The sequence below is a fragment of the Manacus candei genome, unplaced genomic scaffold, assembly GCF_025592945.1.
Source record: "Manacus candei isolate 608988 ecotype Guabito, Panama unplaced genomic scaffold, ASM2559294v1 h1tg000131l, whole genome shotgun sequence".
Taxonomy (NCBI): domain Eukaryota; kingdom Metazoa; phylum Chordata; class Aves; order Passeriformes; family Pipridae; genus Manacus; species Manacus candei.
The window spans coordinates 393,571-419,353 of record NW_026138179.1 but is presented as its reverse complement, the minus strand read 5'-3'; the positions used below and the strand labels follow the sequence as shown (position 1 = coordinate 419,353).

Here is a 25,783-nt window from a genome sequence, read left to right as displayed (position 1 = left end):
CTTGCTACAGTGAGGATTCTTTGAGTTCTCCTTCCTGGATGGATTATGTCTGAAATGTTGGTGTCAGTTGACCAAAGACAATGTTGCCAATGTCTCTGTAGTCCTTACAGCTTTGGTGGGGGCATGACAGATACTGGTTGGCACCTTTATCAGAAAGAGGGGGTAGAATGGTGTTAAAAAAATATTGTTAAAATAATTTGTTAAAAGCTAAGGAGTGCTCCTTTTAATTATTGCTTAGAGAGTATTCAGAGTCCTAGCACTGAACTTTGATGGCATGGACAGATACAGAACCCCCTGGTTATATCTGCATGGATTTCTGGTGCTGCTGCATTAGGAATCTTTGCTTCCCAGCAGTGGACGTTGTGATTAGAAGTAGTTTCTAGGCAGTTGGTCAAATCCTAGGAGGGGCTTCAGATGGAATGAATATCTTCTGAGTGCATTCCTTGTGCAGGGGGAAGTAACTGTGCTTCTTTTATTGGGTGTGTTTTTTAGCTGAACCAAGTGTGTTTTGATGATGGTGGTGCGAGCTCCCCCCAGGACCGACTGACGTTATCACAGTTCCAGAAGCAGCTGCTGGAAGACTATGGTGAGAAAACACAGAGAAATGTGTTACCTGGAGCTTCTGCTTTTCTGCTTAGGACACTTTCCAATTGTTGTTACACAAACCCTAGACTCCACTACTGACAGGCATCTTCAGGGTGTCCATACCTGCTTTCCTGGAATAATGGCAGACTTCAGCAAGACATGATGAATAAGTCTGAAGTGTTCCCAGCAATCCAGAGAGTAAATATTCATCTGTGAACAATACTGCTGCTGTTTCTCCTTAATCCGTACTTAATTGCAGGTTGCTTTCTTTCACCATAAATGTGCCAAAGTCTTTAGCAGAACTTCCAGCTTTTGGAATACAGAACAGAAAAGCAATCACTACCTAATGTAGGCATGTCTTTCCAAGCCTTTTCTCTGTATGCATCTGATGTTCATTGTTTCCCTTAAATTAATATTTCAAGTAATTTTCTGGGTATCCAAGTCACAGTTCCTTAGACCTCAGAAAGTTCTTAGACCATCCACAGCTCAAGAGAGTACCTTTTCCTCTAATCATCTTCCAGTCACTCAAAATTAAGTCACTTGGACTTTCCAAAACACACAGAATTTGATTCTCCCCAGCTTTCTAGTTTGTAGTATCACTAACACTCACACAAAATTGTGTGGAAAAGAAATACAGTAAGCTACTGTTGGTGTCACTGAGTAGGAAAATCCAGGTTTTTAACGTTATTTGTACCACCTAGCAGAAGTGTAAACAAAGACAAAAAGTTGTGATCTTTAGAGAATCTGTTGGGGTCTATCAGAGCTGATGGTTTGTTGTCTGAAAAGACACTGATCTTTCCTGATAAATTTGCAATGGAGCAGTTGTAGATGAGCCACTGATCAGGAATTCAGTTCTGTGTACTGTGTCTATTTTGGTTGGCACCGGGTGAACAGCCACTATGCACTGTGACAGGAGGCATCCACTGTCAGTCATCTCTGATGGCACAAGCATGAAAACGATGTGAAAACGCTCCGTGTTTCGTTCTTTTCCAGGTGAATCACATTTTGCAGTGAACCAGCCACCTTTCCTCTACTTCCAGGTGTTGTTCTTGACAGCACAGTTTGAAGCTGCAATCGCGTTTCTCTTCCGGACAGAGCGCTTGCGCTGTCACGCTGTTCATGTTGCTTTGGTCCTGTTCGAGTTAAAACTGCTCCTCAAATCTTCTGGCCAGAGTGCACAGCTGTGTAAGTCCTCTTTACTTCCCAATAAAGGAATGTTTTGTGAGCCCCCAGAGTACCCTGTAGACACTGCAGGTCTGTGTGATTGATCAGTCAAGGAGCATTTATCGGAACAGTGTCATCAGAGTTAATTGGTTTAGTTCCTTTCGAGCTCTGGATCGTGGTTCTGACCGATTTCAGATGAAGATCAGTTTTCCTGGCATTCCGTTCTGTGACAGTGTTGTTTCTGACCTTGCAGTAAGCCATGAAGTTGGGGACCCCCCTGGTGTCAGACGGCTCAATTTTGCGCGGCTTTTGATGCTTTACACCCGTAAGTTTGAATCAACAGACCCGAGGGAAGCTCTGCAGTATTTTTACTTTCTCAGGTAGGAGCTAATATATGTCTCTAGATTTTCTCCTAGTTATTACTACTTCATTTTTCTTATCTGGAAAGTTCTCAGAAACAGCAGTGCCTTCCTCCTTCTCTTTCTTTTGTAGGAATGAGAAGGACAGCCAAGGAGAGAACATGTTCCTGCGTTGCGTTAGTGAAATAGTAATTGAAAGCAGAGAGGTACGTTTGGCCATGCTTTGCCTTCCTCAGTTAAACTGAAAGTCATTTCTTCATTGAAGTCTTTATTAGACAGGACAGCCTTAAGAGTTGTTTACCCTTTGTGCCTGATGCAGACCCAGATGTTGGAGGGTCTTGCAATGACCATTAACAGAGTTGATCATGTCTTTTTGCCTGTTATTTAGTTACAAATGCTTTTGACAATGGTCACTGTTTTTCGTTCATCCATGACTTCATCTTTGTATTTAGCAAATATGTCGTGAAATACATGCAATTCATCTCTCTGTTTTTGTTTCCTTTTTTCTTTACATCTGTGTGGATATAGTTTGATATGATTCTTGGAAAGCTGGAAAAAGATGGTAGTAGGAAGGTGAGTTAACAATTTATGTTTATATTTTACGTGAAAAGCACAAAGCATGTGTGATTTCCAAAGCAGTCACAAATGGGGGACAGTTATTTCTGACAGGATTTTCTTTTAGATGTCTTTGTTTTGTCAGTTCAAAAGTGATGAGGTAACTTGATAATCTTTACAAATATTTTACACTTTGGTGTGAAACCAGCAATCTTAAGTTTAAAATAAATTGTTCTAGATGATTGTCTTAGTTTTGCATGCTCAACTACAGTAAAATAATTTCCAGATATTCTTGACTCTTCCCTCTCTTTTGTTCTACAGGTTTATTATTTGTTTTAAAATTCTTATTGCCCTTACTTTTAACTGTGTAAGGTGTCACTTGCAGCCTGTCATGGCAGTATAAACAAACAGCCTCCCCGGAGCCCCTGGCATGTTATATGCTGAGGTCTTTTGTGTTTTCTTCTCCCCTGGAATGTGTCATCAGCAATTAACAGCTCAAACTCTGAATTATTTTATCTGGGTCATTTTGGGTGAAATAAAAACCAAGGTTGTCTCAGTGCTGACTCTGTTTTGGAGAAAGTCGCTCTTGCAAGATCTCATTCTAATTTTAATGTCTCACTTTTGCACTTTCCCATGGAAATGTACAGGCCATTCTAATCATAAGCCAACACATAAAATATTCATTGCCTTGACAGAATATTCAGAAGTATTTAAGCATCCTGATTTCTCTTTTCTCTCCTTTTATTTTTGTCTTACTTCTTTAGCCTGGAGTGATAGACAAGTTTACAAGTGACACAAAATCCGTTATTAACAAAGTGGCTTCTGCAGCAGAAAATAAAGGATTGTTTGAAGAAGCTGCAAAACTCTATGACCTTGCAAAGGTAAATATCTCCTGTGTGCTCCCTTAACTGTGTACCTGCTTCACTGTTTTTCTTTCCAAACGTTCTCTCTGTGATTAGGAGGTTAAATTTCATCTCAGAGATTGAATTGCCCTTATTCAAGCAGCTTTTTTCTGCTGCTGTTAGAGCAGAGCCATTGGCTGCATAGAGAGGGGGTTTAGTGAGCAAACCCAGATGGATTGCACTCCAGGGATTCTGATTCAGGACATTCTGGTTCTTGATCAATGTAATCTTTTGAAGTGATTGCCTCCTGCATGATTTTATTCTGTCTAGTGAAGTTATTTACCTGGAGTATACTCTTCCAATTTCATGGATGTTGAACTGAAGTCTAAAATAGTTAGGCTTTATAGTGAGTACTCGTGTTTCCTTTTGAAATACATTTGAAATAAAAGTTGATTCAACCATAGACACTATTTTAGAGAAAAGCTAGGGGAAAATACTTTTTCACATGAGCCAGCAGCATTATGTTGCTTGTAGCTTATATGGTCTTGACTCTGTGGGAGGGAAGTGTCCCTGAGCTTGCACTGAGCACCTACTGCATGAGACTCTTCTGCTTTTTCAATGAGATTAAAACACCAAGTCCCATCGTGCTCCTTTTATTTGTGTGTCACTTCAATACCTACAGAACCCTGACAAAGTTTTAGAGCTGATGAACAAGCTGCTCAGCCCAGTTGTTCCCCAGATCAGCACTCCCCAGTCGAACAAGGAGCGGCTGAAGAACATGGCCCATTCCATTGCTGAGAGGTGAGACTGGGGGAGGCAGGACTGGGTGACTCACCTGCACCTGGCCCAGGGCTGTCAGTGTGTGGGGGGGTTAGTTCTGGTGTTGTTTCTGCAGGCTGGACTGTGGCATCCACAGCAATATACTTAGAAAGACAGAGAAGAGGTCAGAATTGACCCTGTCCTGCTCGTGATGGCTTGCAGTACTGAAACCAGAAAAGAAACTTTCTGGGGCAGGTCAGGTAAATTTGGCAGGAAGCTTTATTTGTAGGTGAGTCAGGATTGCCAGCTGGAGACAGGGTCTGTTAAGGACCAATGAATATAATGAACTCTTTGTTTTATATTATTTTTAAAGCAAAATATCATTACAGTTGCAGAGTCATTGCACACAATTCACTTGCTTGAAACAGTATTAAGAGAGAGCTACAAAAGCAGTAATTCTGAGTGGTAACAACAGTGCAGCGAGTTCAGCAGCTGTCTGAAAACCTTAGTTCACTGCTGCTTTAATTAAAGCTAAAAAGGGAACGTTTAAGCTGAGGTGTGTACATGGCTAACATAAGCAGTGGACCTCATTGCCACAGCCTGTTAGATTATCCAAGTGCTGTGTGGTACTCAGAAAAGGGAGAGAAATGGAAGTGACCAAAAGGAATATCCCCTGCAATGTCTATATTAGGGGACATAGACATATGCTAATTAGGATACACTGTGCTAATTAGGATACATGTTTGAGAGACATCAGTGCTCAAGATTCATTAGCAGCTGGAAGTTAGGAATAGCCTGATTCTGAAAGGCTGTAATTGCAAAATAACTTCGTGTTTTTTTTTTTAAATCGTCCTCTTTTGGTGTATCTAGTCACAGTGGCTGCCATGGAAAATTCCTGTATTTTACTAGAGCAAAATGTGGGTACCTGTGAGAAATGTCTCACTGGTTTTCCTCAACCCTTCAGCTGCAGAGAGAATAAAAATAAGCCAACCCCACTTGCTGGCATTTGAAATTGGAAGACAAATACAGACATGCATTGATTTCCATCAGAGACCTTTCCCTTTCTTGTTTTGACAAGTGCCATTTGCCAGTCACTCCTTCTAGTCAACCTTTCCCTCATTTAGCCAGACTGAGACGGAGTGAAATTGGTGCTCTATTGACTTAGTGAGAGACTGATTTGGTGGCAGACATTAAAGGGAATTAAACCTATGGCTTGAGTTAAAGCTTCAGCAAAGGCTGTAATGGGCTTTGGTTTGCTACTTGCTTTGATCTGTTTGAAAGCACTAAATATTACTGTGCAGTAATGCCACCCACAGCTGCAAACCTCAGTGACTCAAAGTCAGAACAGTTCTGATTAGAGCATCTTCTTGCCAGTTAAATGTAAGAGAGGGCTTTTCCTCATGGACCCTTCTGCAGACAGGGCTGCAGTGGTGCAACATTCCTCCTGTGCCTTCTTAGGATGCTTTTGGAACAGGGGAGACACCCAGCAGGAAAGGCCAAGAGGTTATTTGGCTTCCTTCTCTGCAGCACCACTGTTAAACCTTGAGGAAGGAGCTCCTCTGTGACCTGGTGCAGGCAGCAGTGAGAGCAGGCAGCCCTCCAGCTCATCCCCTAGCCAGGGGAGCTGGAGACAGCGTGCAGGAGCATTTAATCCATCTTTAGGTCTTAACTTCCTGCCTGAAGCAGGGAGTTGTGCTGGAGGATTGTCTGCTGTAAAACAGCATGTTAAATATGCTTGTACAGAGCTTGCCTTGCAGGTCTCTGCTGCCTGGCACTGTTTCCCCATGAATGTGGGACGTGTAAACATGTAAAAGGAAACAAATGTTGGATTTGATGCAAAAGGGGAAGGGATTAAAAGTATTTTTAAAAAGCCACAACCTGTGAAAATTCTGCCTCCTGTTTAAGGAAAATGAAAGCTGTCCTTTGTTAAATGCCTTCTGTCCTTGTGCTTGATGTCTCCGCTTCCAAGAATTGCAAGAGCACAGTTATAAACGGTTGCCATTTTGCACAATAAAACTGTAAAACAATTTCTTTCAGGTACAAAGCGCAGGGGATAAGTGCAAAGAAATCCATTGACTCCACGTTCTACCTTCTACTAGACTTAATCACATTTTTTGATGAATATCACGCTGGTCACGTTGACAGGGCCTTTGATGTAAGTTGCAAGAGTTCTGTTTGAAGTGTAGCCTTCCTAATGCCCTTGAAAGCCCAGAATGTCTCAAATAACATCACTTAAAAAAATTATATTTAATGAGTTAGAGGGGGTTGCAACGCTGTAGGAATTTAAAAAGGTGTTTCTTCCCTGTTGCTTGATAAACAGGAAGATCTTTCTGGGGCTGTTTTATAGGCATTGAACAAAATATTCTTGCTGCTCAACAAAGGAGATAAACCAACAACTAACAATGAAATTATTTCTCTTGAATGAAACCAGGACGATTTCATTAACGCTTCAAACCCACACTTTATTAGTATATGGTGCATAGAACACTGATTATCTGCCCTGATTCCTGCTTTTCTCTTTGAAGATTATTGAACGCCTGAAGCTCGTGCCTCTTAGCCAGGATTGCGTCAAGGAGAGAGTTGCTGCCTTCCGGAATTTCAGCGATGAAGTAAGTTCTGTCTTGGGCTTGAGCTTTCAAAAGCCTTCTGCTTTGTTAAAAGGATCCTAAAGCCTTGTCATCTCATCATCCTTATTCTTCAGCAGGGAAATAGGATGAGATTATTCTGAATTCGTACAAGTAGATTCTTGGCTTACAACTTTCTCCTCTGTGCTGCTCTTTCAAGTGCTAGAATTCCCTGCCCAGAAATCCTCTCTCCATTTTGAAGAAGGCATCTGCCTGAGTCTCCCTGAACTTACTGAGTTGGATCCAAGAATTCAAAATATTGGAAGCTTTTAACTTGTTGGTGACTTATTTCTCCCACACTGGTAATGGTCACCAAGCATTTGCAGGGTGTTTGTTTAGTTCCCTCTAAATCAGAGGATTTGTGTATTAGCAGATGAAGCACAGTGGAAGGCTGTTACTGCTTTTGAACTGTTTTAACTGGAGGATGACACTTCTCTTTTAGGCAGTGTTTGTGTGCATTTGGGTGCTTTAGAGTTCTTTGTATTCAGGCACTTTGGGTTTTGTCTGACCTGTTGCTGTCAAAGATGAAGGTGCAGCCATTATGCATGTCTGTCTGAAAGCTCTGGGCAGTGTTTGTGCTGGATGGTGCAATCACAGCAGGGTAACCATTACAGGTATGACTGTTACAGGAGTAAATATCAGCCATAGTTGTCATTGTTTGACTTTCTGATTCTGCATAGCAAGGGTAATGGTTCTGTCAACATGCTCCTCACTGCAATGTGTCTTTTTTTCCCCCCTTCTTTGTGTAGATCAAGCACAACTTATCTGAGGTCCTGCTTGCAACCATGAATATTTTATTCACCAAGTATAAGAGGATGAAAGGCACAAGCCCAACCACTCCTGCCAGACCTCAGAGGGTAATGGAGGACAGAGATTCGGTAAGAATGTAATCCTCACTGTCTGAGGATTTCCTGCATCCTGTTCCCCTGCTTTTAAGAGACTGGGCTTTGCATAACTGTGAATCTCTAATGGTCTTTGCTTTTGACTTGCTCAGTTACTCAGAGTTTCAGACTACTGAGCTTGCTCAGTTACTTTATCTCAAGGCTGATCTATGATACCTTTGGCTTTGTGTAGGGAGAGGATGGAACCGGATGACCTGTAAGGTCCCTTTCAGGCCAAACCATTTGGAGTCTATAATACTGCTCTAAATGGCACTAAGCTAATGGGGATATTACCCCTATATTTTCACTAGCAAGAAAAAGCAAGTTGCTTCTTGGTGGGATCTTAAATAGTAAAACAGATGGGGACAGTGCAGTGTCTCTAGGTTGGTTGTTGTTGCTGCTGTGACAACTGAGCTGTTGCTTTCAAGCACCTGATTTCCACTCCCTTCATTTGAGTAGGTGCCCATTTCTGGTGGAAGGGCCTTCCTTGACTCCTCTCCTTGGCCTGCTTCTGTAGTGACATGGACTGATGTTTTCCAAATGTCCTTGGGGGATGCACCAAGATCTCGATGGTGAATGGCAGCAGTTTGCCAGCGTCGTGCTGCTGCCTCTGCAGCAGAGTGGGCAGCAGTGCTTGTCTGGATGTCTGGGGAAATGGGTGGCAACAGTGGGTTTGACTTCAGAGCTCCAGCTGGTGCAGAAGCATTTCTCCAGCCCACTGACAGGAGCCCCCACCTCTGAAAGGTGCAGAACAGGCATCATTCAAAGGGCACACCCAGATTTGTGGGCACTCGCCTGTCAACATGCGGGGTTGAACAGAGAGGTTCTCACCTGTTATTGGGTTTGGTCTTGTAACTCTTACTAAGCTAAAGCTGCTGCAGGCACTTGGAAACCAAGGCCAAACCATTCATCCTGTCTTAACAGATTAGAAAATAAATATCAACTACTTTTGAGAGTGAAAACCAACTTGGGGCACAGCCAGCTTTATTCCAGGCTTTAGTCAGCTGCAAAAGTGCCTTTGATCTGTAAATTGCAATATTGCTAAGGCCTTAGTAGCATTTTTAAATTACATAAGAAAATGAAAGGTGTGAGTAATGATATATCTTTGGGTTTGGGGTGCAGCCTGTGAGAGCTACAGGATCCTGCCTTACAGCAGTGCAGATTGGCATCACTGCAGAGGGATGCCTACTGCTTGGGCTTCTCCCACCTTAAACTCTACACATGTGAAGTCCCAGGCTAAGGCAATGTGTTACCTGCTCTGTGTCTTCACAAGGTTGGCACTGAGCAACCAGTTCCTTGCTTTCCAAGTGAGCTGTTTGTTTTGGTTTTGATTTCAGTCTTGTGCCTCATGCAGAAGCATTTACCATCTCTGTAGGGGTGCAGTGCTGTCAGGTGTCACCTCAGTAGGAGCATTGTTGGCCGACTGGGGATGGTTTAGCAGCTCTGCTGGCAGAGGTTTGTGTGGAAGGAGCCACTGAAATGGTGTTGTATCAACAGCAGGTGAGCACTGCTTCACAAACATGCTCTGCACTCATCTGTGGAGATCAGCTGATGTTGTACCTTGCTAAAAACCCTTGGAAGTTTTCTTTTTTTCAGGCTTCAGGTTTTGTTAATCAGCCTTCTGGCCTTGTGGTGGGATCCCCTGGCAGCAGGGTGTGAGTGATGGTGGGGACAGGGGGTTCTGAGTCCCAGCTCTCTGTGTGCAGTACAAGCTGTGCTCAGCCATCAGAGGGGACAAGTGCCCGCTGCTCTGCTGTCAGGAAGGGGATAAGAGAACAGCTGTGTGACTGCAGTGTCACAGGGGAGCATAATCTGCTAATGTAGGATTAGCAGGAGAAAAAACCTCTCACCCTGTAGCTCCTGTCTGCCTAAAGATTTGCATGTGCAGAAAAATACCAGGCATGGGCACGTGGAAGGCAGGGTAAGAACAGCTTTAGCTCGTGTTCCCCTTTTCTTTTACCCTGAAGAATTTCCTCCAGGACTGCAGGAGCAGGGAATCTGGATTGCTTCAGTTCCCATGTCTGGGAAGCAGTTCAGGTGATTTTAGTGGTGGAAAGAAATGAGGGCATTCCAAACATGAGGAGGGAGGTGTTTCTTCAGCAAAATCTTGTTCACCTGAACAGAGATCACAGACACGAGCTTCAGCATGCTGTGCTTGACAAGAATTTGTCTTCTGAATTTCCCTGGAGGAAGGGCAGCTTTTCCATTTCCTCTGGGAAAGCAAATTTTAGGGGAAATTGGGCTCTTTCAGAAGCTCTAACAATCTCACATTGTCCAGTACACAACGCAAGGGAAAAATTACCTTTCCTTGAATAGGTCTTTGAAATTCCTGGCTTTTCTCTAGATCCATCTTCTGTTCATCAGAAGAAAACACGAGATAGTAGCCATTTGTAACTCTGAGGCTTATTCCACATATTAGGGAATGGAGCTCCCTAGAGTAGGAGCACACAGCTCTTGAATTTGCCCTCTGGTGCCAAGCACTGCTCTGCTCATCCTGCTGCAATGAGTGGGGACTTTGGCAGGAGCAGTGTGGACCTGGCAGCAAGGGCAGAATGGGTAGAAGGAGTACTGGAGCCCTCTGAACTCAGTAATGCTCTCTGTTAAACATCTCCTGTCACCCTTCAGAGGTGGAATGGACTTCAAGTGAAAGGATCACGTTTGAAGTCAGAGCTGGCATTTATGCATTTTGTTGATTTTGGGATGAAATCACCCAAGCTGTGTTTTAAATAATATTTTTTTTTAAGTTTATACATTAATTAGTTTTGGGAACGAGGGAGCAAAGTGTTGTCCCACTTGGACTGATCCATTTTGTCAGATTTTAGGCAGAGATTGCAGTGAGCCCAGCCTGCAGTGCTGGGAGCTGTGGCTGTGGTGATGGCCCTGACCCAGATGCTGTGAGTGCATGACAGCAATGGCATAAGCTCCCCACCCTGAGCCAGGGTGCTGAACTCTCTGGAGCAGCCCCAGGGCATTATCTTGGTGGCAAAATTAGGTCAGGAATGGAATGGAATTCTATTTTTTTATTATCTGTGCTCTTATTTAAAATTGCAAGTAACTGTAACATTCGTTAAGTAATTACAGCCAATAGAACATCTAGACCTCCAGGCCGCTCTTAACCTCTGCAAACCTCTGCTCATTCTTCCCAAAGTATTGTTTTGATTTTTAAAAACAGGCCAGCTGTCATTGCTACTGTAAAGGTAAAGGGAACAGTAACCTGCACTGCTCCTCAGCCCTTCTTAGTCACGGTGAGAGTCTTTGTTTCTTAATACTTTAATTCCAAAGAGTCAGACACCTTGACAGGCTTTTTTTTTTTTTTATCTCCCACCTCTTTTGACCTCCTCTGAAAAGCAGCAACTCAGACATAATGATACAACCCCACATTTGGAAGCAGACTGGGGGAAATACGACTGTGACTGGAACTGGCAGTCATTTCCAGGCCACCTTGTTAAGTAGCCAGTGCAGGGAGAGAAACTGTCCCAGGACATTTTAGCAATTGGGTCAGTCTTGGGAAAACCCTCACAGCTTGTCCAGTATCAGCCTCCAAAGCTTCTCTGTGGCCAGTGAATAACAGTCTGGTTCTGAAAAAGGGGTGGAATTGGCCAGAGGGGCACTGGGGATGGTGTGAGTTCCTGCTGTCAAAATTACCATCCATGTGCCCACAGCAACCTGAGCACCTTCAGCTTTCTCTGCAGTCAGTAGGGGAAAGGAGGATTTAAACAGTGGATCTTCTAGTGCAGTAATTTTGAGATGCTTAATATTTAAGAAGAAAACACTGTTAGTAATCAAAGCAGTCTAAATAGTTTTCCATAAAGATTTGGGGTTTCTGTCTTCTCCTGACTTCTACCAGGCATTGCCATGATTTTCCTTTTAATTTACTCAGGGTTTTAACAAATGAAACAAATTATTCCAGAATTCCCTCAGCTGTTTTGCAGCCTCCTGGTGTGCAAGAAGGGGGTTGATTCCTTCAGGGGAAGGGCTCTGTGTGCTTGGTACCCCTGCTTTGAGGAAACTGGTATGTTGTAGGTGATGCTGGAGATCCCCAAGTGTGTGTGGCACTACCTGTTTATTTCTAGTACTTCTGCTTTGACAGCATTAATGCTGCATTTCAGCAGGATCAACTTTATATTTTGCAAGGTGGGAAAGAGTCCTGTTGCCCTGGGAAAGCCCACTTCATGCAGAAATTACAAGATTGCTGCAGTGCAACAACACCCCACATTGCTGAAAATGTTTTTTCTTAGGTAATTTCAAATAAATGGGATTATTTTTTAAGCAAAAGGGCAACTCAACATGCTTTTAATGGTCGGAAAAGGAAATAATTGGATTTCCTTCCAAATGCAGAGGCTCCTTGTCCAGAGAGCAGCTCTGAGAAACAAAGATTAGGTTTGCTTGTTTCAAGAGGCAAATGTTTAACTCCTGTGGGTTTTCTGATGCTAAAGCAACTGCCCTTTGTTTTTCTGTCTTTTAGCAACTTCAGTCCCAGGCCCGTGCCCTGATCATGTTTGCTGGGATGATCCCCTACAGGACCTCAGGAGACACAAACGCCAGACTGGTGCAGATGGAGATCCTTATGAATTAGCAGAGCAGCTCTGGCTCGGGGCTGCAGCAGCCTGTGCCTGTCCTTAGTACGTTCAGAGGGCCCCTGGGGACCAGTGTCATTTTGTATTCTGTATTTTTGTTGATGGAAATAAATTTCTTTGGTTTTGATATTTGTTTTTGACATTTTCATTTTCACCGATTCTTGTGGTTTTATGTTTTTTTTTGTTGTTAATTTTATTTTCAATTGGTTTTGCGTTTAGAAATTTATTCTTAATTAGTTAATGGGCTGTGCAGAGGGAGAAGTCATAGCTCTGCAGCAGTGGGGTGAATGAACGAGCAGTTTTATATCAGAAGAGGAAGTGGAGAAGAAAACTTTGATTTAATGCTTAATGAACATACAGCTGGGAACCTTTAGGGGTTTTTTTGGGTTTTGAATGCATGTTAAGTGTTGAAAATGTGTCGCTGGTGCACCACCCACCCCGTGAGCTGCCATCAGTCCATCACCCTGTCCTGTGTGCTGCATGTGTTGCTGCAGTGCAGGGGAGCTCTGCAGGGGCTCCTTCGTCCTCAGCAAGGGTGAACTCCCGGGTCCATGTCCCAGGTGCCTCAGTTCTGCACATCCTGGAGCTCTGCTGAAGCTTGGCAGGAGCACCTGGGTTGCAAACAGGTGTATTTTGGTAGGAGAGGTTTTTGTGAGCAGCACATGAGTTTTCAGTCAGGTGCATTCCAAGTGGTCCCCTGGAGAGTTCACCTGGAGAAGAGAGGTCCAGGTGTGGGGGTGACATTACTGTTGGTTTAGTGGGAAACCAGAGTCACACTGAAGCATGGAGCTTTAAAAATGGTTACCTTTAAATGTTTTAAGGTACAATTAAATAAGTGTGAAAGCCCAGGGAGCATGTTATAGTAGAAGCTTTTCTTTTTTAATATAGCTGCCTGTCTTTGGAATGAAATGTGAGGAGTGTTGGTGGTTACTCTTGCTGCTCCCTGTGCCTGTGCTGCTCCCCTGCTGCTGTCTCACCCTCCTGTGTTAGGGGATATAGAACATGTGCAGTTTGGGATGCAGAACAGGCAGCAAAATGTAGGGGCTGCTTTCAGCCTTTGTGTGTTAACAGCTGTCACGGGAGAGAATTCATCCTCATTTTGCAATGTCTAAGTTGACTGACTTGATGACAATTTCCTAATTACTTTTTCCACCAGAAATGTTGTAGCATAAATTTTGTCCACCTTTTGGACAGGAAGCAGCCCACGTCTCTCAGCATTAGCAACCCAGCTGCTGGGACCCCCAGCAGATAGAGGTAGGGATTGTGTCTGACACAGAGTGCTCCTGCAGCATGGCCAGGATTGTTCCAACCGAGGCTGAGAGAGACCTGGACAACCCCTGCGAGTCTGGGGGAGTTGGTGAGTTACCAAGGAGTCATTTGGGGCTGGGAGGTGGAACTGCCTAACACCCTGTCAACAGGTGAGTGTGGAAAGCTGTATTAGCTGTTAACATTCCTGGGATATTTGTGTGGGAATGCTTCTTGGCATGTCTCAATTGACAATTGATCCAGTCCCTGAGAGAACAGGCACCATCCCTGATGCTTGTGAGCATTCCTGGTGGGGCCAGGGCTGCCACACACACGGTCCTGCAGGATGACTCTGCTCCTGTGCTTTCCTGGCTGGTGTTCAGCCCCTGTCCCTGGGTCACTCCCAGCACCAAACCAGCTCATGTACAGAGAGTCTGGCAAGTCTGTTCCTGTCCTCAGGCAACCACTGACCTGAGCAGGAGAGGGACAGCATCTGCTGGAGTCGGGAAGGGTGAAGGCCACCTTCCCTACTGGAATTCCCTGTCCCTGCTCTGCTGTTCCTGTGGGGACAAAGGTCCTTTGGGGCTCAGCTCTTAACATTACCATTTGCAGGACCTTGTTCTCCTGTCCATCCCCTGCTGAGCAGAGTGGTTGTGCTGCCTCACTGGCATGTTCTGATGTCCAGAGTTGAACCTGGGGACCTCCTGTAAGCAAGAAGGTGTTTGCTGTGAGAGCTGTGACACCCTGTGCTGGTGGGGGTGCAGCAGAGCCTCCAGGTCTGTGTTCCACGGATTTCGTGGCTCTTCGGTTCTGAAACATCCACGTGTGCTGTGGTGTCAGCACAGCAGCTCCTGCAGCTTTACAGGCTGCACCTCCTTCCAGGAACAAGGGCTGAGTGATGTGGTCTGGATTTGCAGGGGATGTGCTGTAAACTTCTGCCCTACTTACCTGTCAGTAGGGAAAAAATTTGTTAAAGCTCTACCCAGGGTTAACCTGGTAACAACTAGACTGAGCTAAGGCAAGACAACCCGTGTGACACTGCTGAAACGTGCCTCGAGGGCCTCCTGAACACTGTCAGGGAGCTGGTGTCCATGGGTCCTGTCTTCTCAGCCGTTTCTGTGAGGCTGAGAATTCTTTTAAGTATTTTATGTAAGCAGGGTACTGCTTACAGCCTGTGGGTTACATTCCTGCTTCTCTGCCTTGCCTTGGATTTCCCCACTGAATGCAGATTCTGCATCTCAACATGATGTTTTGTTGTGTTTTTCAGACCCTCTGGCTGGAGCAGACCTGCTAAATGAGGTGACTTCTCTGTTCTCCACTGCTATCACTGCTGTGTTTGTCTAAGACAAACATTGTTGCTTTCAGGAGCTGAAGGAACTGTGTTCAGAAAAAGTGACCCCAGCCCCTCAAGGAAGGAAGCTGTTTTCCTTCCAGCCTGGAGGAAGGAAGGGGATATTGCTAATTGCAGCTCTGTGTCCCTGGCATGGGACAGCACTCAAATACTGCCACTGTTCATGTCCCTGTGTCAGCATTTTTGTGCTTTCTCTCTGGGTCTGAAGTTGGGAGGATGGGAGTGGTGTCTGGAAGAGATGGGAGATGCACCCTTTGCTCCCATTGGGAAAGGCTTCTGGCAGTTGGCTGAATAACCATCTGTTTTCTCTTCCCAGGCTTCCTTTGCTGCAGTGCTGAGGAATTGGGTCCTGCTCTGCAGGTGGGTTTGCAGCACTGACCCCAGCACCGTCTGTGTCCTCTGTCACTCTGGTAGGTTCCCTCTGCCATGGGGATGGAAACAGGAAATTAAAACTTCATTAAAGCCTGCTGGAATATAGCACTTGGGCAATCTTTAAGAGAAGCTGTGTGTAAAGCATTGCACCATTCTCTGCTTAACTGGGCTTGGGTTCCTTTGATGCATTTAATAGCCAGAACGAACTGGGGGATCGGCTGGAAGTGAGGGAAAGCCCTGCTGAAAACAACTTGGAGCCTCTTCCCTGTGTGTGGAGGGGCTGGAGGGATGTGCCACAGAGCTCTGCTCCCCTGCCCACAGCTCCCAGCACTGCACAGCCCTGGTGTTGGGCCCTGGTATTGTTGCTGCAGCTGGTGTTGTGAATCAGGCCGACGACAAGCGCATCCTACAATCCGGCTATTTCACTACACCAGGGTTGCATCATACCACTCTCTTCACTCTGCACCCGGCGTCCTGGAACCCTCCTGTCTCTTCTGGAGCATCCCTGACCCACTTCAGAGACTGATCTGTGCTGGTTTGGGCAAATTAGTGTTCTTGATGAACTAACGAGGTTCTAAAATAAAGCCACTTCTCGCAGGTGTGAGTCTGCTGCCACGTCTGTTGTGAGAGGGAGCTGGTGTCCACTTTGTAGGAGGTGTTGCACGAGGTGCTGGAGTGACTTTTCCTCATCCAGCTTGCCCTTGTCCCTGCTGGCCAGGCTGGCTGCCCACACGGCACGGGCACAGCTCTGCACTGGGTGCTGGAGCACCATGAGGGCTGACACAGGCCAGGCTGCCTGTCCTCAGCTTGCCGGGTAAGTGGGTGCACCCTGGCCCTTGGTGATTGTGGCTGGCATCTGCTCAGCACAAACAATGCAAGGGGGCTGGAGCAAGTCCTCAAAAAGCAGGTTAAAATTTGTGTGTGAATGCAAACACAGCCAGAGGCAGAAGGGGGGGGCAGGCCCAATTTTCCATTAACTTGCAAAGCCACACCAAACTGAAATTCAAATGGGCTGCCCTGGAATTTTATTGCTGGCCTTGTTTGCTGTCTCTGCTGATCTTATCTGTAACTGCTTTTGAGGCACATGTGACAGGGGCTGCAGAGGTGTAAGAGGTGCCCATCCCTCCCCCTGTCCTCGCCTGCTGGGGCTGTGGGGTGAACGCCGCCCCAGTTCATGTTTTGTGTGATGTGGGCGAGTGTTTAAGTGGTTTATTAAATCAGGGATGGGACTGGAAGAGTTCTGAACCTCGGGTGGTAGCTCAGTAGTGCCCCCTCCCTGGGTCGGGAGGGGAAGGGGGCTCTGGGTCCGTGGGTGTCTGTGCTGCCCAGCACGGCAGAGCTGCCAGCTCCCAGCCCTGGGCAAGCACAGACAGACTGTCTGCCACTGTGGTGCACCCTGGCCTCTCCAGCCCCCTGGCAGCTGAGTCCCAGCAGGGCAGCTCTCACATCCCTTGATGTCACACTCCCCCCTTTCCCTGGTTTCACTGGGAGATAAAGGGGCTGTTCCCGTCCCGCATCCGGCCCAGCTCAGTGCCACAGGCAGCAGCTTGGAGCCCAGCCAGGATGGTTTACGGGATCTGACGGGGCTGGGGCAGTATCCCAGGGAAGGGCAAGGGTGCGTGGGAGTCTTGCTCCCTTTTTCCATAATAAATCCCTGTGGGAACTGAATGTTCCCGGGTCGGGGCCAGAGGCAAACTCAACGCCGCGTTTCTCTGCCGATCTGTCCTTGGGACTTAATCTCAAATCTGTTATCGCTGCCCCCATCGAGTGCTGGGAGGCACTGATGCCCATTACGGTGGTTTTGGTGTCCCTTCCAGCTATTTTTTTTCCTCCTGACCAGCTCGGGGTGGTTCGAGCCGACTCCTTTCCTCCATTAGCATCAGTGGTGGGTGTGTGCCGGTCGCCTCACTCCGGTTTTGCGGGGTATAAAGCGGGCGAGCCCCTCTCCACGCCCCGTCCCCCACCTGGCAGCCACCTGGGCAGGGGCCATGGCTGAGCTGCCCACCCCAGACCTGCCCCCGGCCCGCTGCAGCGGCCGCTTCACCATCAGCACCCTCCTGGCCATGGAGGAGGGGACCCGGGGTCCCTTCGGCCCCGCCGAGGGGCCCGGCTGTGACAGTGCCCAGCCCTCCCTCTGCGGCAGCACCCTCTGCACCAGGACCTTCGGCTACAACACGGTGGACATGGTGCCTGCCTACGAGCACTACGCCAACAGCAAGGGGGTGGGCGACCCCAGGAAGGGCAGGCCCACGCTGGCCGACCTGCACTCCATCCTCAAGGTAACGGGGGCTCGGCCGTGCCTGTGGCATCTCCGGCATCCCCTGGCTGTGCCACCGGGCCCTGCGATGTGTCTGTGGTGTGTCACTCTGTCTCCTGCCTCTTGGGGCCATGACTGATGCTGTGCCCTGGAAAGGCCCTGGGAGAAGCTGGAGGGGGAATCCAGCTGTTTCCAGCTGTTTCTGGCTGTGTACACAGCCAGAGTGTTCCCTCCAGGGACGCCTGGCTGCTGCCCACCCTCACCTGCCTTCCCCTCACCCCACAGCCTGACCCGGGCCGCCTCCACCCCGTGTGTGACCCACAGTGGAGCAATGGCCTGCCCGAGGCTGGGCCGGAGCCTGGGCTGGAGGAGGCAGAAGGGGAGCCAGGCAGAGCCTCTGAGCAGGAACCCGTCCGCTTTGGATGGGTGAAGGGCGTCATGGTGAGTGACTCATCCTACACGGAGCACCCTCCTGCCCCCACACCCCCAAGCATTTGCCCCCTGTTGCATTTTTCCCAATATCTGTATTTTTTGCAAGTGCCTGCACTGTGAGCAATTCCCTGCCCTCCTCAGTGGGGCAGTTTTCTCTCAGGCACAGCAGAGCTGGCATGGCCTGGCCATGCCCAGGTGCCCGTGCCCTGATGGCCAGCACTCTTCTCTGTCCCCCCAGATTCGCTGCATGCTGAACATCTGGGGAGTCATCCTCTACTTGCGCTTGCCCTGGATCACTGCCCAGGCAGGAATCGGTGGGTGCTGTGGTTCCTTGGGAGCTGGGGGGGCACTGGGCTCACCACCACCCAAACACCTGGGGTGGGAATGGTGTGGCAACGAGTGTGGGGTGATGTGTAGGGTCCTTGTGGGTCTCGTAGGGAAGGCAGGGTGGTCTGTGGGACTGGGGGGATGCAGGATTGAAGCAGTGCCCTCTCCCCACAGCCCTGACGTGGCTCATCATCCTGATGTCCGTGACAGTGACCACAATAACTGGCTTGTCCATCTCTGCCATATCCACCAATGGCAAAGTGAAGTCAGGTAGTGTGTTCCCTCCCAGCCACTCTGGGGGTCTCCTTCACCCTGGGGCTGCCCCATGGATGTGAACTCCTGGCACGGGCTGCAAGGTGCAGGGGGGTCCCCAAAAACCTGAGGGGGAGGCAGTAATGCCACGGGGTGCTCCCACTGCCTCAGGAGGCACCTACTTCCTCATCTCACGGAGCCTTGGGCCGGAGCTGGGCGGCTCCATCGGGCTGATCTTTGCCTTTGCAAACGCGGTGGCCGTGGCCATGCACACTGTGGGCTTTGCTGAAACTGTCCGGGACCTGCTGCAGGTAAGGAACTGCCTCGGGGTCCCACATTCCTCCTTCGCTCCATCCTCACCTTCTCCTTGCACAAGCTGCACTAATTAACATTTGTGTTAGTATTGGACCACTGATAATCAAAGAGCAGCTGCTAAAACTCATGGAAATCCCAGTGGTTCAGTAAGGGGGAGGGTTATTTCCACGTTGTGAACGGTTCCCCCTCCCCAGGAGTACAACTCCCTCATTGTGGACCCCACCAACGACATCCGCATCATTGGGGTCATCACTGTGACAGTGCTGCTGGGCATCTCCCTGGCTGGCATGGAGTGGGAGGCCAAGGTAACCCTCACTTCTGCTCACATTATTCCCTGGGGCTGATAAGAGCTGTCCCTGCTGCCCACCAGGCATCCGAGGAATGGAGGATACCTGTAGCTCCCCAAAATGGGCGAGGGTTCCTCCTAATGCATCCTTCACTCCCTCTGTGCCCTGTCCCCCAACCCCTCAGCTGGCTCTTTCTGGTCTGGCAGGCTCAGATACTGTTCTTCCTGGTCATCTTGGTTTCTTTCATAAACTACCTGGTGGGGACAGTGATCCCGGCCACCGCCGAGAAGCAAGCGAAGGGTTTCTTCAGCTACCGAGGTGGGTCCGCCGCGGGCTGGGGTTGTGCTCGGCAGGTCCAAGGGCATCACTGGAGCCCAGCTCTTTGCTGTTGCTGGGGGAGATGTTTGCTCTGGGAAGGTGCTCCTTGCTGAGCTGTGTCCCCTCCTGTGGGTTCCCTGCCGTCAGTGCTGTGCCTCCATCCAGTGCTGAGGTGCTTCAGCCAGGATTAAAGCAATTGGGAGACCCAAAAAGCTTCTTCTCTGCTTCCTCCCCAGCTGATATCTTTGCCCAGAACTTCGTGCCCAACTGGCGTGGGCCTGATGGCTCCTTCTTTGGCTTGTTTTCCATTTTCTTCCCGTCAGCAACCGGTATCCTGGCTGGGGCCAACATTTCAGGTGACCTGAAGGTGGGTTGTGACCAGAGCTGGCATTTCTCAGGGCTCAAGCCCTGTTTTCCCCAGGGCTTTCATTCTGATCCAACCATTAGACTCTGTTTTATTTCTTCTGTAAACTTTAGGGGAGGCTCAGCCAGGAGTTGCTCTGTGGCTTTGTGATGCAGTGAATTACAATTTCTCTTGTGTAGCAGCCACAAATAAAATGCCACATCAGTGGTGCTGCTGGAAAGCTGCCTTACATATCTCTGTGATTCCCTTGGGCAGGATCCTGCCGTGGCCATCCCCAAGGGCACCTTGATGGCCATTTTCTGGACCACTGTGTCCTACCTGGTGCTTTCTGCTACGATTGGTAAGCAGCATGTCCTCAGGTGAGCTGGGTGGATGGGCTCGCCCTCCCCCAAAATGGGTGACCTGGGAGGATGCAGCTGGGTGGGAGCCAGGAGCAAGCTGCAGGCACTGGCACTGCTACCCTGGGGTGGGTGCCATGGGTGCCAGACCTTGTTGTGCCTCCACGTGGGGCAAAGTCACCGTGGGTGGGTGACAGAGCTCATGGCATTGCTCACAGCCATCGTGCAGTGGGGCAGCCCCGTGGCAGGGACTCGGGGGTTGTCCCAGGAAATGGGATGTGAGGCTGGGCTGTGTGAAACTGTGGAGAGATGCCAGCCCTGCTCTAGCCCTGTGTGTCCCCCCAGGTGCCTGCGTGGTCCGAGACGCCTCGGGCAGCCTGAACGACAGCGTGGCCGTGGGGTCTCTGGGCTGCGAGGGCCTGGCCTGCGGCTACGGCTGGAACTTCACCGCCTGTGCCCAGCGCCAGAGCTGCCGATACGGGCTCAGCAACTACTACCAGGTGCTGCTCAGCACCACCACCAACCCAGCTCCTGCTCCTGGCTGGGTTTGTGCTGCAATGGATGGATCTCCCAGGGCAGCCGTGTGCCTGGCATCGGGGGGGCACCCGTGCTGTTAAAGCACCCATGTAACAGGGATGCACCAGGGAGCGTCTCCTTCGGGATTGTGGACATGGCTGGACTTTGCTGCCTGGATAATGTGGATGGAAAAGCACTGAGGGTGGCAGGGTGCCAGCCTGGGGGCTGGAAATCCCTCAGGGCTGGGGGGAGGTTGGTTAGCAGGGGTGCCAGGGTTCCTGACCCCCTGGTTTTCACGCAGAGCATGAGCATGGTGTCTGGATTTGGGCCCCTCATCACAGCAGGGATCTTTGGTGCTACCCTCTCCTCGGCACTGGCCTGCCTTGTCTCAGCCCCCAAAGTCTTCCAGGTGAGAGGATGGTGTGTCCACATCCCCCAGCTCCTGTCCCCAAGCCTGGCAGTGGGTGATGCTCCTTGGTGCAGAGCTCTGCAGCTGTGAGCAGCCCTGGGGTGAAGGGGATGCTGCCATCCCATGTTCCAGAGAAGCTCACTGTCCCCTGTGTGTCTCTCCCCACAGTGTCTCTGCAAGGACCAGCTCTACCCTCTCATTGGTTTCTTTGGGAAGGGCTACGGGAGGAACAGTGAGCCCCTCCGTGGCTACATGCTCACCTACGTCATCGCCATTGGCTTCATCCTCATCGGTGGGTACTTGCCACCCTGGCACCCTGCTGGAACCTGGCACCAGCCAGTGGCTCTGTCCCTGCCACTGACAGCTCCTCCTGCTCCCACAGCTGAGCTCAACGCCATCGCCCCCATCATCTCCAACTTCTTCCTCTGCTCCTACGCCCTCATCAACTTCAGCTGCTTCCACGCCTCCATCACCAACTCGCCAGGTGGGCAGTGCCAGGCCAGGCCGTGCCCCGTGGCCGGTGGCTCGGTGCGGTGCCGTGGCGGCAGCGGCCGCTCTGTGTGTTTGCGTGCAGGCTGGCGACCCTCCTTTCGGTATTACAGCAAGTGGGCCGCGCTCTTCGGGGCCGCCGTCTCGGTGGTGATCATGTTCCTGCTGACCTGGTGGGCGGCCCTCATCGCCTTCGGCATCGTCATCTTCCTCCTGGGATACGTCCTCTACAAAAAGCCGGGTGCGTGGCACTGCCCCGGCACAGCGACGCCCCAGGAGGTGTCCGGGCCCGTTGCTAATCCATCTTCCCCATGCAGATGTCAACTGGGGCTCCTCCATGCAAGCCAGCTCCTACAACATGGCCCTCAGCTACTCGGTGGGGCTGAGCGAAGTGGACGAGCACATCAAGAACTACAGGCAAGGGCAGCCCAGTGCTGGGCAGGGAGGGAGGGGGATGCAGAGCCAGCCACCACACCCAGTAAACCCAGGATGGCTTTGTGCCCGTGGCCACATCCTCACCACCACCCTCAGTAACCAGGAGCTATGGCAAAATGTGTCTGTCTCCAAAATCCCATGTCTGTGCCGTGTCAGCAGAGGTGGAAAGCTGAGAAAACCCTGCCCTCCCTGTACCAGGCAGATGCAGACACACTGGTCTTTTTATATCAGACGAGACCAAAGAGTGAAACTGGATCCTCAGCTATATGATTTTTTCTCATCCTAAAGATGCTCCCTGTAGTTACTGCTGGCCTGGCATGGGAGGAGAGCTGCAGATCATTCCAGAGAGCTGCCTCCAAAGCACCATCCCTCACTCCCTTTCCCTCCTGTCCACAGACCGCAGTGCCTGGTGCTGACCGGCCCGCCCAACTTCCGCCCAGCCCTGGTGGACTTTGTGGGGACCTTCACCAAGAACCTCAGCCTGATGCTCTGTGGCAACGTGCTGATCGTGAGTCACCTGCAGAAACCAGCTGGTTCCTTGTCCTGGGGGCTCCGGCCACCCACAGATGGTCAGCTGGGAAATCCAGATGTGTCCTGGTGGGCCCACGGGGTGGGGATTGAACTGTGCCCACTTATGTGCTGCTGTATGATGGAGTGTGTTGACTGGAAGCCTCTCTGAGTTGTTAAGCAATATTGGTGAAGCACTGGGATGACCTTGTGGGCTAAAGGCTTCCCTTTGCCAATTAATCACCAAAGATTCGGTAGGATGAGGCAGCTGCTCAGAGGATGGGGGGTCCTGCAGCCCAGAACCTCCAGAGCAATTGGGTGCAGTAAGAGCCAGCTCATCCATTGCCGTGGGACTGCTGGCACCGTGTGCACTGGCTGTCCACTCACTGGATTCACTGCTTTTCTTGCCATGATTGCAACCTCCCACATGTGCAGTGGTTACATCCACCTCTTACCAATGATTTGGGAAGAGAGGAGCTAGAGGTCCTTGGTGGCAAGACCACCAGCTGTGAGAGGCTGCCTGAGCCCCTGCCCCTGCTTCCTGCAGGGCCCACGGAAGCAGAAGATGCCAGAGTCCAGGCTGACAGCAGATGGCCACGCCAAGTGGCTTATGAAGAGGAAGATCAAGGCTTTCTACACGGATGTGGTGGCTGAGGATCTGAGAAGCGGAGTCCAAATGCTCCTCCAGGTAGAGCCATCTTTGGCTGTTGATCACCAGGGTGCCTCCTCTTTCATCACAGCTCGGGGGGCTCTGACCCCCCTTCCCAACCTCCAGTCAACCCTTTGTGTCACTGCCCCGTGGACTGACACCACTCGTGTCCATCTGTCCCTGAAGAAGGGTCTCATGGGGACACCTATCCGTAGGCTGCCGGCCTCGGGAAGATGAGACCCAACATCCTAGTGCTGGGCTACAAGAGGGACTGGCGGACGGCGTCTCCGCAGAGCCTGGAGGACTACGTGGGCATCCTGCAGTACGGCCACGCCGGCTCCTCCCGGGGCACCAGCACCTGGTGGTGGCCCCGTGGCTGCTGTGGGGGATGCTGCAGCCACATGTGCAGGGTCTGGCCGGGCTGGCACTGCTGCCCCCGTTAACTGCCTCCTCCTCCTCCCTCCTTCCAGCGACGCCTTTGATTTCAAGTACGGCGTGTGCTTAATGAGGATGAAGGAAGGGCTGAATGTTTCCCGAGTGCTGCAGGCACATGGTAAGTGATTTTGGGGTGCTCAGTGGAGTTGTGCCAGCCAGCACCATGTCCCCACAGCATGTCACAGTCCTGGGGGGGATCAAAGGGGCAGTGAGGTGCTGCCGTGCTGCCCATGCTCTTCCCCTCCCTCCTCAGTTAACCCCACGTTCGAGGCAGCGGAGCACCCCGAGAACGGCACTGCCAGCAGAGCAGCCCCAAGCACAAGTAGGTTTGTCCTGGCTCTGGGCCATCTGGAGCATTCCCAGCTCTGAGGATTTTTTTTGGGTAGCCAGGTTAGCAGGGAGGGGTGTGGGTTTCAAGCAGTGATGGGGAGCAGGGCTGGGACCAGGAGGAAGTGGTGCCTTTGATCTGCAGCCGGCGGTGCCCCTTGCTGACATGGGGACCCCCTTGCCCCGGCAGTGGACTGCACCGCCCTGGCCGGCGAGCAGCAGGCGAGCACCATCTTCCAGAGTCAGCAGGGCAAGAAGACCATCGACATTTACTGGCTCTTCGACGACGGAGGTAACCTTCCCCTTGGGCTGCTGTGGCTCTTTGCTGCCCATCTGTCCAGATAATGTGAGCCCAGCACCTGCATCGTGGTGCCCAGGAGGGCTCGCTCCTTGCCCAGTGGTGCTGGGGCATCCCTGGCATTTGGCATCAAGAAGGCACTCTTGAGCCTGGGGGTTACTGCCACGTCTCCCGTGGGATGTTTTGGGACAGGTCTCACGCTGCTCATCCCATACCTCCTGGGGCGCAAGAAGCGGTGGGGGAAGTGCAAAATCCGGGTGTTCGTCGGTGGGCAGATCAACAGGATGGACGAGGAGAGGAAGGCGTAAGTGCTGATGGCCCCACAGCCCCTCTTAGCCCCTTGACCGCTGCCACTGTCCCCAGGGTGGTGGCAGGAGCTGCCTCCCTCCCGCTCTGCGTCCCACGGGATCTGCGAGCTCTGACTGGGCTGCTTTTCCTCACTCCTTTGAAAATCAGTGTGGCTGCTGAGTGGGAAAACCTGAAGTGCAAACCAAGGCCGATGGCAGGGCTTTCTGCCACAGCAAGTCCCTGCCAGAGCTGCCATTCCCTGCTAATTTTGGGAAAATGTGTCCTTTTCCCTCTGGCAGGATTGTCTCTCTGCTGAGCAAGTTCCGCCTTGGCTTCCACGAAGTCCACATCCTCCCTGACATCAACCAGAAACCCCGGCCAGAGCAGTAACGGCCCCATTCCCCTTCCCCCTGCCTCCCCAGTCCTGCCCAGCCCCTCTTCCCAGTCACCATCTGCTTGTCTTGCAGCATCAAGAGGTTTGAGGACCTGATCGCTCCCTTCAGGCTCAACGACGGCTTCAAGGACGAGGCCACCGTGAACGAGATGAGGCAGGGCTGTCCCTGGAAGATTTCTGATGAGGAGGTTGATAAAAACAGAGCCAAGGTAGCACCAGTCCTGGGGGAGGGGGGTCCTGCAAAGGGTCTCCTGCTTTTTAGACAAAATTTGGTCTTTTTGGAAACCTTAATTTTGGGTTTGTCAACTCTCTTCGCTCGGCAGTCGCTCCGACAAGTGAGGCTGAACGAGATTTTGCTGGATTACTCACGGGATGCAGCACTCATAGCCATGTAGGTGCCAGCAACACCCTCATGCCCGTTCCTTCCCCCCATCCTGGGGGGGAAATCCCGGACAGACACCCTAATGCTGTGGTGGGATGGTGCCACAGCACAGGGAAAAGCCCTTGGAAGGCACCAAGGGGTCTGGCCCGGGTCCTATCGGGGGGGAGGATGCGGTGCTGCCCCTTTCTAGGGAAATAACCTGCAGTGGAGGGGGCGAGGGCTGTGGCCGTGCCTCAGCAGCCCCCCTGTGCCGCAGCACCCCGCCCATCGGCAGGAAGGGCCGCTGCCCCAGCGCCCTCTACATGGCCTGGCTCGAGACCCTCTCGCAGGACCTGAGACCCCCCGTCATCCTCACCCGAGGAAACCAAGAGAACGTGCTGACCTTTTACTGCCAATAAAACCTCCTGGATCCCCCCCGACTCGGCTGTGAGTTTTTCAGGCCAGTTTTGA

At 50.5% G+C, this 25,783-nt stretch overlaps 2 protein-coding genes across 7 annotated transcripts in view; both read left to right on the top strand.

Annotated features, from left to right (window-relative positions):
* The window catches only part of NUP93 (nucleoporin 93), a 77,763-nt gene extending 65,290 nt beyond the window's left edge, over window positions 1–12,473 (top strand). For all 6 annotated transcript variants that reach the window (XM_051771228.1, XM_051771227.1, XM_051771226.1 and 3 more), the window contains 11 exons: window positions 493–586; window positions 1,579–1,770; window positions 2,003–2,129; window positions 2,242–2,314; window positions 2,637–2,681; window positions 3,428–3,544; window positions 4,188–4,306; window positions 6,302–6,419; window positions 6,790–6,873; window positions 7,638–7,766; window positions 12,235–12,473. In XM_051771228.1, the coding sequence (XP_051627188.1) occupies window positions 493–586; window positions 1,579–1,770; window positions 2,003–2,129; window positions 2,242–2,314; window positions 2,637–2,681; window positions 3,428–3,544; window positions 4,188–4,306; window positions 6,302–6,419; window positions 6,790–6,873; window positions 7,638–7,766; window positions 12,235–12,345 (1,209 nt within the window). In that variant the 3' untranslated portion in view covers window positions 12,346–12,473. The remainder of the gene's footprint in view (window positions 1–492; window positions 587–1,578; window positions 1,771–2,002; window positions 2,130–2,241; window positions 2,315–2,636; window positions 2,682–3,427; window positions 3,545–4,187; window positions 4,307–6,301; window positions 6,420–6,789; window positions 6,874–7,637; window positions 7,767–12,234) is intronic.
* A 4,061-nt stretch (window positions 12,474–16,534) lies between these two features.
* SLC12A3 (solute carrier family 12 member 3) lies at window positions 16,535–25,747 on the top strand. The gene is made up of 26 exons (XM_051771223.1): window positions 16,535–17,593; window positions 17,857–18,012; window positions 18,242–18,317; window positions 18,505–18,600; window positions 18,754–18,893; window positions 19,092–19,202; window positions 19,391–19,502; window positions 19,739–19,869; window positions 20,122–20,206; window positions 20,550–20,704; window positions 21,022–21,129; window positions 21,298–21,421; window positions 21,512–21,613; window positions 21,704–21,859; window positions 21,936–22,035; window positions 22,450–22,561; window positions 23,108–23,248; window positions 23,425–23,531; window positions 23,680–23,762; window positions 23,898–23,966; window positions 24,162–24,263; window positions 24,462–24,573; window positions 24,857–24,943; window positions 25,025–25,160; window positions 25,275–25,342; window positions 25,590–25,747. The coding sequence occupies exons 1-26, from the start codon at window positions 17,303–17,305 to the stop codon at window positions 25,729–25,731; spliced, it is 3,102 nt and encodes a 1,033-aa protein (XP_051627183.1). The 5' UTR covers window positions 16,535–17,302; the 3' UTR covers window positions 25,732–25,747.
* The last annotated feature ends 36 nt before the right edge of the window (window positions 25,748–25,783 follow it).